Genomic DNA, 10,542 nt, shown 5'->3' with positions numbered 1-10,542 from the left:
AACTCTGGCTACACTCACTTGACACTGACCACCAGGGGATGAAACCACTCATGTACATCCTGCAACTGGGAACATGTCCCTGTGGGCCACTGCTGGGGCAAGTCACACTGAGAATATGTTTGTGGCACTTACTGATCCCATTATTGGCAGTTTCAGAAAAGGGCCTTTGAGCCAAGGAGACAGAGCTCTCAGAGAAAATCAAACTGCTGGAGAAGGTCTAAACAGGCCCTCTGGACTGCCAAATAGGCTCCAAAGCTGTTGGTCCTGCCCTGTTGTCAGCACCACATTCTCCTACAAAAGAAAAAAAACAGGACACAGGAACAACCAACACAAGGTGGGAGAATCAAGACCTCAATCCAATGTACTAATAATACTTAGCACTGTACATCACTGTACTGTTACTTACAAACATTAACTGATAACATCCTCACAACACCCCTGCGAGGTAGGGAAGTATTATTATCCCTAGTGTACAGATAGGGAAACCGAGGCACCAAGAGGCTAAAAGTGACTTGCCCAAGATCACACAGCAAGGCATTGGTAGAGCCAAGGTAAGAATGGAGACGTCCCTTGTTCCCCACCCCATGCTGACCCCTCCCTAGATAATGTTGCCTGTCTGGACATGGGGAACCGAAGAGGCTCCTTTGAAAAGCAGTGCCCAGACTTGTTGCCTATGAATATTTTTTATTTGCCTTTAATGAATTATTTCACAGTTTTTCCCTCACACTGTACACCATGCTTTCATAGTCCATTCAGCGCTCTGTGGTGGCCCACAGCCTTCTCCTCTGGCACTGGGACAGCTCTGCAGGGGGTTCATAGGGTGCTCTGTGCTTTCATAAAGAGGATGTTTAGAAACAGTTTTCACTGACATTAGACTGGGAGCATGTGAGCTCTCACTGGAGACCAATAACACACACTGGAGAAGCAGGCAGAGGGAACTGATGGTAAAAAGGCATTTGCTGTTCCCTGTGGAATGACCAGTGGCTCTCTTGGTTTCTTAGCTCTTCCAAGCTCCAGTGATCACTCAGAGCAGAAACCCTCTGTCTCCAACTTGCCTGGTCAGGAAGTCGTTGTTCTGGGGGTTGCTTCCCTAATAAGTAATAGGCAGTCAGTTTAGGACCAGGCAGGTCCCCCAGCATTGCCTACTCCAGGTGTGTGACACTGTCTGGGAACAAGGCTGGCTGTAGTTGTTGTGCTCTTTTGCCATGGGGAAGGGGTATTACCATGGTTGGCAAGCAGCCATATCCAGCGTCCAAGTCTCTTTCATTTCAAAACTGGTATTCAATGAAGAGCAAGGGAGAGTGGATGGATGAGGAGATGAGGATGAGGCAGAGCAAATGGGAAAATCCACCAAATGAGCTTCTAGGAAGGAAATGTTCCCCCTTGGGCACTTCAGCTGAAGTGGCTTCATTTTCACAAGGTTTCCTTCTCTCTCTGGGAACATCTGCTGAGCTTCATCTCTGTCAGCTGGATGTATCGTATGACATTGGTATCTGCAGGGAAAGAACACACAGAGGTATGGTGGTTACACAGCTCCCTGTGGCAGACAGACAGAATGTACCCTCATCCCTGGGACATCACAGGGGAGCAGCACGGCTCCAGCGCTGTGTGCTGGAACAACACCAGTTGGAAGGGGCACTGAACCAAACCCAGAACCTTTGGTTTTGGAGAGCGTGGTCTGATTGCACTCACCATCCCTATTGCTCACAGTATTGCCTCAGCTAGTTTTTACTTTCTATCTGATTACACAGGTCAGCACAGTTGAAACTTTCCAGGTCATCCTTGCCTGTATTTGTGGAATGACACACGTCTAGTAGCTTCTCTTCCTGCAGTACCTGCATGCAAGCCCCTAAAGGCATTTTGTGTACGGTTATGCTCTGCCTTTTCACTCTCCCACTCTGTTTACAGCCTATTCCACTCTTTTCACATTTTTCCATGATGAATAGAATTGGGAAGAGCATCCTTCACATTGTCTTGTACCCCTTCTTCCCTTAAATTTTCTGCTCGGATGTCCTTCCACCATGACACTCTTTCTGCAATTTTGTCATATGCAATATGCTGCATACTGCCTTGTCTGTCTTGTCTTATGAAGTTCCTAGAGGTACAGAACAACTGATCCATCCTAGTAGAAAGCTGTGATATCCCAGCAGTGTGAAGGTGATAAACTGAGCCTTGTTGTTCCTTCCAGAATTTCAGAGCATCAACACACCTCACAGACTATGTGAGTTTGGCTTTATCTCCTGGCCTGAGCCCTAGGGGAACCTGATTCACCCTGAATCACGGGTTGATCTAAATGACTACATGTCTCCAGACAGAGCTAATGATTCTGCAGTCATGGTCAATCCTCTCTTTAACTCTTTAAGCTCTTTATGCTGATTTCTATCATGAGGAAAACTTCACACACTCATGGCACCCACAAAATGGCAAAAGCCATGTAGTACCAGAAGCAAGCAAGTAAAACCACAGCAACTTTCACTTCTGTATTAAAAAATGGTTCTTTGCTCACAGCCTTGCTCTGACAGCCAGCCAGAGTCACATTGGTCCCCGAAGTTATTAGATCCTCAGACACCAATCAGAAGTGCAATGCAGTCCAATCAGAGGACAATCTCGTCTCCTCCTCATTCAAACTGCAATGTGTTCCGCACCAGCTAGGGAAATGAGAAGTGCTTCAGCTTTCGAAGTGATGAACAAATTACTGGGAACACGTCCAGCACTAGTGAGGGTGGGTATTGCACCCCCCAAAGCAGTTGTGGGTGCAAAGCTTCCTTTAAAGATGAGGACATCTCTGTTGTGCCCTCTGCCAGTGCTGAATCAGTGCCAGACAGATCAATTTCCTGCCACACAGAGCTATCCACAAACATGCCATGGGGCATCTGTGGGCCATGGCTATGCTGTTGTGACTTCTCAAGTTGTCTCTGGTGAGGTGGGTCTCCCTGCTGAGTCTTCTGCAGGTTCAACTACATCATCCTAGGCACTCCAGAGGGTGGGATTTGATGACTAAGCTCCTGGACCCATTTGGGACATTTTAAATGAGTTAAGAATTCTGCTGTTGCTTCTGTCAACAAGATGCACCAGCATCCTGGGCTGTTTATGCATTAGCACTTCTTACCAGCCCAGCAAATTTTAAAGCAGCTTTTTAAAAAACAGAACTATTTCAGCTGTGCGGCCTCCTGGAACGAAGAAATTCAGTTGAGGTGGTAGTCCTGAATTTTAGGCTTAAAATGAAATGAGTGCAGTTGGCTGACTTAAAATAAAATGAGTGCAGGGCAGGACACACAGCCTGAGCAGGATCCTGCCGTGCTGCCTGCATCTCACTGTGACCTCTGCTCTGTGCTCTTCTAGGCTCTGATGGGCTGTGCTCTGGGTACACATCCCCACCGCCGAGGTACACGCTTGGAATGCCTGCCTGGTGCAGGTGAGAATGGATAACTGTGGGCATGTCAGGAGATCCCACCTGCCTCGGCCCGCAGGGACTGAGCATCTCACTGAGGGCAGAGGTGGGCTCGTAATTGGGAAAAGCTGCCAGCCTCCTTTGGCTTTCAGGTAACATAGTGACTGCTGATGGCACAGCTTCACTCACCTGGGAGATTTCAACATGCCTGGGAAGCCATGGGCAAAATAATTTGTAGCCTGACAGAGGGTGGGAGACACTCCCATTGCAAGCTTTTTATAGATCTCTCAGGCTGGTTTTGGCATGTTTTACTTCCTTTGTGAGGGCCATTATTTTACCAAGGAAGAATAATGAGAACAGCACTCTGTTTACAGGAGTGGAGCCCTGTCTTTGTCAAGTTTTTCTACCAAATACTATTGCATCATACTAGCTCTACCTGCAGAAGTATTTCAAAGTTATGTGGAAATGTTAGTGAGAAAACAGATCCACTGATCTCTCAGTGCAGAAAAAGTGATCCCCATTGGCTGATGTGGAAATAGGTAAGAACAATTCAGATAAGGGGTCACACCCATGCAAAGAGATACTGCTAGAGCTCCAACAGGAATGTGTTTCCTGGCTCTTAGGACTGTGCCTGTATCTCTCTGCAGAGTGGCCTAATGCTATTTTAAAGGTCATTTCTGCTTCCCCTACAGCTTCAGAGCCCAGTTGCTTATCTGCTGTGCAGACACCATGGTCTGGGTTTTGTTCCCAGGATTTCTGAGTCGCAGGGGTGCAGGAAGGCAGTGCCTGAGTGCACGGCACAAAAAACATCTGGTCCGGGCAGCCCGCAGGATATCTGAACGTGGGCTCCCAGCACAGGGACAGCAGGGACCACTGTTTGACAGTACCAGGCCATTCCCAGCTGATGGTCTGGTCTCAATCCCAGTCAGTCCCTGCCCTGACAATGCAGCCCCACTGGGAGAGGGCTGAACAAGGCTTGCAGCAAGGTGCATGTTTGGCTGCATGTGCTGCCCAGCCTCTGGACACAGAGCTCATGGAGGGTCTATGCATGCTCTACATGACTTAACAGCAACTTCCCTCTTCCTTAGTAGGAGGGTTATACAACTATCTCGTGTTATTTCAATCTGCTTTTGTGATTTTTGTTTGGAAGTGGCACAAGAAATCAGGCCAAATCCAACCTTCCTTCACCCTGGGCAGATAGTGAATAGCCATAAGGGATCTGCTGTGCTGACAGCCCTTTAGAAAACTAAACCCCTTTGCTAACTAATTTCTCTTTACCATTCAAAAGCTCTCCCATCAGAGAGAATAACTGCCAGTGATTTGTGCCAAAAACATTCCTTATTAGAAAAAAAAAAGAACACACAGAACATGACTGCAATAATAACCAGTGAGCCTGGTGAAACCTCAGATAAAGGAAAACAATCACACTTTGCAGATGGAGACATTTAAAGTGGAGACACTGACTTATTCCAGGTCACATAATAATTCTTGATAGTGCTACCTAATTCCTATTACTGCATTTTAACAGCCACATCTTTTCTTACTGTACATATTCAATTCTTTCCCCCTGAATGCCCTTCAAGGTTTCCATAATCATAAATAAAACAGTGGAACAACAGCCTTGAATGGTCTACAAATAACAGGAAAGAGTCTGATGCAGAGCTGAAGGCCAGAACTGGGTTTTGTATACATTAAGGGCCTTTAGGGACATTTTTTGGTATTTTTTTGTAGCAAGTAGTATTTGAAATTGTTGCTGTTGAATAAATTAGTATTTATTTCAAGAAGCAATGAGGAATACCAAATAAATAGTATCACGAGGAGAGGGGTGGTAAGGGAGCACAGAAACATATTTAAGAAATGGAAGCTAAGCTGTTCAGCTAAAAGAAATTTTTCACATCTAAATCTAGTCAAAACTTCAAGGTTAGGATAACTTATTTTCCACTGACTACTTTTCTCTTGCATATGCTTCTCCATTTCCTGGTTCTGGCAAGGGCTGAAAGCAGAAGGGCACACTGTAAACTAAAATAGGCTAAACTGAGCTTTGAAACACATTTGCTCGGGGAGTGTGGGGTGCACAGCTGTGCTGTCAGACTGCCCAGAGCCCATGGCCAAGCACAGCAGATGGGACCAAGCACCCTTAGGGGAGGTGGAAGAGGAAGGAAATCCCAGCACATTCCCAAGCACACCCTCCCTGATGGTCCTCCAGGGCACAGCCACTGCAGGAGCCCTGCAGGGCCAATGCTTGTAAGACATCAAGCACAGCCAGTCTAACAGCCTCCTTCCCTCCTCTAGTTCAATGAGTATCAGTTCCACCATGCTCCACCAGGACCCAGGCTTGCCCCTCTTTCCCACCCAGTTTTCACTCGTCTCAGATTCATATGAAGAGCTTCTCTGTAGGATTTTCTTTGCACATGACTTCCATTTTAATTTCTTGAAATTCTTTAATTTTGAGTTCTACAAAATTCCTTTATATTTAAAACCACAGTGTTGTTTTATCTCCCTATTATTTCTGAAAAATAAAAGCATCATCTCTGCCTCACCCTCTGGCCTTTCACCCATGTTCTGAGGCTGGTCAGGTTAGCATGGAAATGGTTGCACTGGCAAGGCTCAGTTGTTTGGATATATAATTTCATTGCTGTCCCCAAATGAACTGTATGGTTTTAACAGATGGATGACAGACACGTAACAAGGAATTGGCTGATTTCATGGGAGAAGCTGAAGCATCCTGATGAAGCTTTGTGGGTAAATGTCTGTCTCCTTGATCAAAGCAGAATACTAACCCTTTACTGAGATGGCAGAAGGCTACTAAGGATGACAAATAGTCTCCTGGCATTGCTAAGGGGAAAAAGCTTTTTCTCAAAGCGTCAGAAAATGTAACGGTTGGGGTACACTCTTTCCCTGCCCTGCTTTCTTCTTCAAAAATAAGTTAGTGTGGAAAAGAGAGGCAGGATCCCCTCCACACTCTCAGCATTCCAGCAATACTGTCTTCTTCCAGGTCATGCTGCAGCCTTGGCAGCAGTTAATCTTTGGGCACTGTGACCTTGCTGCACTGCCCACGAGTGCTTGAAGGGGAGTACAGGCAAAGACATACAGTGAGTCATGCATGCTCTTCCCTGTGGAAATCAACGCAATCAAGTCAGGAACAGATACATCTCATGGAAAGAAATACAAAAGCACTCAGGGCAAAGCCACATCTCTGCTCCCTTCCCCATACCTGTCGGCTGGCGGGATCTTGCTTCTTTCAGGTAGTAGAGGGCCTTGTTGAAGTCACCCAGGTGGTAAAATGCCACTCCCGATCGATAGAGTGCCTTGAAGTTCTCACCTTCCTTCTGCAGCACTTTGAGGCAGTATTCCTTGACCCGCTCGTAATTCACCAGCTCGGCCTGGAGCAGGCAGGCTGCAGGGCATGGGGAGGATGACAGACAGACAGGAAAACATTAGTGCTGGAGTTTCCCCTGCTCTTGCAATATGCACGGGAGAGCAGCTTAGGTGAGGGAAATGACTCAGCCCCGTGATTCAGAAAGGGATTGTTTGCCAAACCCGATTGTTCGTAATTTATATACCAATGCTTCTATTTTTGGCATTGCAAAGCAAAGGGATTGTGTTTACTCCCGGGAGACACATAGGCACATGAAACACTGGGGGAGAGAGGGAAAACATAAACACCCCTCCACAGCTCTGGAATGCCACACAGTCTTGTGGCAGTGGCTGGCTTTATTTGTTGTGAAATCGCTTCCCGGACTGAGCTCTGAAAAGTACAAAAAGTTGGACTAACAATTATCCGACAAGGAGAAAGGGGGATAAATTGGATCAGATTTCGTATTTGGCTTAATCCAAGGGTCTTAGGTATAAAAATAATATGTAATTGCCTTTTATCCAGGAGATCCTGTACAGAGTTTTGCTATAGGAAACGACAAGGGGTTCTGCCCTGCTGGAATGTGCTGTCAGCAAACCAGAGACACCTGGAGTTGTAGTACAGGGAACAAATGTGCTATGCTGCCTGCTCTCTGCTAAGCACTGCAACACAAGTTCATTCCCAGAGGTGAGTTCTGCTGACTTCCTAAAGGAAAAGGCAAACAGTAAATAAACAATATGTTGAGAGTTCTGTGTGCTGAAGGACAATTGTTGCATAAATGTCTAGGAGCTGAAGAAAATGCCCATTGTGAGTTTCCCACAACTAGAAGTGATATAAAGGGGAAGATCCCTGAGCCACGCTTTACAGCCATGTTCATGGCTTTCTGTAGTGCCCACTCCAGTGGGCTAAATCTCATACAGGTGACCTGAGCATTATGAATGGCTTGGGAAACACTGACAAGAATAGGACATGATGCAGTCACAGTTCCAGGGAAATAAAGTTGTGCTGCAACACAAGCCCATCTAGTGCAGCAATCCAAGGCTACTTGGAGAATGACACAATTAGGGGAAGGAAGGCAGAATGCCACTGCAAGGATCAGTTCAGAGGCTGGCAGTCAAGTGCCAGGGCATGGGGAGAAATTTCCCATCGCAGGTGGTGTTACTCAGTGTGTCTCTGGCAAGGAGGAGACTCAGTGCTCCTGGAAATCCACATCATCACAGGTCAGGTGTCACCAATGAACAGCCAGATTTAATTTCTTGCATGGTAACTGCAGCTGAGAGGATACGGTACTGGGTCAGAAATGTGATGCACTTCTTCATCCCCTTTTCCCATACCCCTAGAGTAAGCCCTACAATCCTTTCTGTATCACACTTTACTTCATGAGAAGGAGGCTGGCTAGATGACCTCCTGAGATTCTTCCAAGCTAAATTAGTCCAAATCTATGATCACTTAATGTGGACAAAATACATTTCTAACGCAAATACACCTTCAAAACTTAAACAGCTTACTGGGAACAATCATACACAGGCTTCTACCACCAGAGCTCTGATGCTAGAGACATCAGTGCTCTGGTGGTAGAAGCAGATTTAACAAGGATTTAACAAGGGACTGCAGAACTTGTCCCACTGCAGGTACATTAAGTGACAGAGCCATTACTAACAAGAGCTTTGTCCTATTTGCTTTAATAATGGAATGGCAGTATATATTCTAACACCTCCTGCCATTATGTGCATAGGTATTTTGAAAGGTTCTGATTTGTTATTTGATTTCCAGTTAAAAACCACATATATTTCTAAAACTTTAATGGCATTTCCTTATCCAGAGTTTGTCCCTTCCTATTTGTCACACATTGATTTTTCTCACTCTGTTTCTAATGGAGCTTGAAATGACTGTGCCTTGGTTTTCTTTATTTTTTAAAGCTATTGAAAAGATGACTGTGTAAATTTACTGCTGGCTTCACTGCCCCAGAAACAGGATTGCTTTGTTTATCTGCTGACCAGTAACATGTACAGCAGTGGCAGTAGCTTTCTGCACACTGCCAATCTGAGCCAGCTTTTCACGTTCTGCCTTTCAGAGCTACTAGGGGGTGGATTTCAGTTTCTCTGTTCATTTGCTACTTGGTATTTCCAGTGAGAGTCACAGAAATTACTCTGGGAAAAATGACAGGTGGTCTATTAATGTATATTAACTCAGTAATTCCATACTGTACTTGCTTCACATATTCATTGAAAAGAGAAGAAAAACTTTCCCACATCCTGCTATTTCATAAACCCAAATGGGTTTCCAAATATCCAGCTGGATTCTTTCTGTGACTCATACTCACAGTAAAGCTTCTGCAGGGCATCCCCGCTAACTGTGCACGTGGCGGGGAGAAGTCAGCACCACATGGCCAGCATGAGAGACGTGTGTTTATCTGAACCAACAGAGCAGATGGATGTGCAGGAAGCAGTTCTGCTGGAAGAGCTGGCCACTTGGAGAGCCACCGTTGGAAGCGGCTATTGGAAATGAACCTGAAGGGAGTATCTCCCTTATAAATATTTAGACATGCATGCTTCCAGTTCTTGGCGGCCTGAAATGATCTTCATCTACTGTGGTCCGACAAAAATACTGAGGCTGTTAGTAATTCAGCTTTCAGAAATGGAGAAGATATGGAATCTTTGAACTTCTTACCTAATCCAGTCAGGGGAGAATTGTTTTGAAAATGTGTTGTTTTCCTAAACAGATGTGTAACTCTGGCTGGGAGTGTTTCTTTACCATATCAAACACCTTATCACACTCCTTCTAATTTCATTTTAGGCCCTTGGTGAATCCCTCTGATGAACAGAGCTCACTCAGAGGGACCAAATCTAGAGGTTAATCCAGATCATCCTCCTGCTTTCTTGAAACTGAATGGGCTTGATCCTACTCAGCACCAGCTCTAGTAACTCTCTGGTGATTGAAGGGTACTCTTTACTTGCAGAGGCAAACTATAGTTGCCCATTCCCAGCAGGTCTTATTGTCATTGTAATACAGCACGTGGGGATTACATCTCCCCCACTCAGAAAGGTTGCTTACCCTGCTTCCAGCAGCATGTGACAGTTATCCATCATATTTGGTTATCGGTCTCAATTTGGCAGCTAATTCATTGTGTCAGCTTAAGCTATAAGTAATTCTTAACTTTTAAGCCTATGTATGTCACATAGTGATGAAGAATCCCCATCTGCTGTAAAATAAAAATCAAATCAAATAAAAGCCACCTTGAAACAACTGGGTGTAATGTGCCTTGGGAACAGGGAGAAGGTTAATGCTATTAGCTCCAGAGGAGGGGCCTTGTCCATCACACATCCCAACTGACTGCTGATGTTTAAGCAAGGAAATAGAAAATGTGGCCGTTTTTCTTCACAAGAGTAATGTTAAACCTAGATTTGTACATTTTAATTAGTGGATTCAAATCTATGGCAGCCAGCTCCATTTTAGAGGTGCAGTACAGATCTGGTACCAGTAGATAAGTGAGCTAGTTTGTATAGCCCTGTTCAGCACAAGGTTGAGCAAAACCAAAGATTAAAGCACCTGTAGAGCCAAAATACATCTACACCTTTAACATTTACCAGCAGCTGTGGTGAGCAATGATGGGAAGTTGTAACTAAAATCCTGGCAGTTCAAGGGTTTGGATTCTACTTTATTCCACCTTGAAATAATTTTGAATTTCAGAGTATCTTTAAGGATGCATCTAGGCTTGACAGTACCAGTGAGAAGGAATCCACGACAGCTTTTTTATTTCAAAGGCTAATAACTTTATTGTTTAGGAAACATCACT

At 45.1% G+C, this 10,542-nt stretch overlaps 1 protein-coding gene across 1 annotated transcript in view; it reads right to left on the bottom strand.

The window, feature by feature from the left end:
• Nucleotides 1-335: 335 nt before the first annotated feature.
• Nucleotides 336-10,542, bottom strand: part of TTC9 (tetratricopeptide repeat domain 9) — a 28,633-nt gene continuing 18,426 nt past the window's right edge. Inside the window, exons 2-3 of the mRNA XM_071427200.1 lie at nucleotides 6,606-6,788; nucleotides 336-1,493 (exon numbers count right to left, since the gene is read on the bottom strand). Coding sequence (XP_071283301.1) covers nucleotides 1,414-1,493; nucleotides 6,606-6,788 — 263 coding nt within the window. The 3' untranslated portion in view covers nucleotides 336-1,413. The remainder of the gene's footprint in view (nucleotides 1,494-6,605; nucleotides 6,789-10,542) is intronic.

Source organism: Agelaius tricolor, unplaced genomic scaffold, assembly GCF_023055355.1.
Source record: "Agelaius tricolor isolate 1412-34295 unplaced genomic scaffold, bAgeTri1.0.p SCAF_5, whole genome shotgun sequence".
Taxonomy (NCBI): Eukaryota; Metazoa; Chordata; class Aves; order Passeriformes; family Icteridae; genus Agelaius; species Agelaius tricolor.
This window is presented reverse-complemented; position numbering and strand designations above follow the sequence as displayed.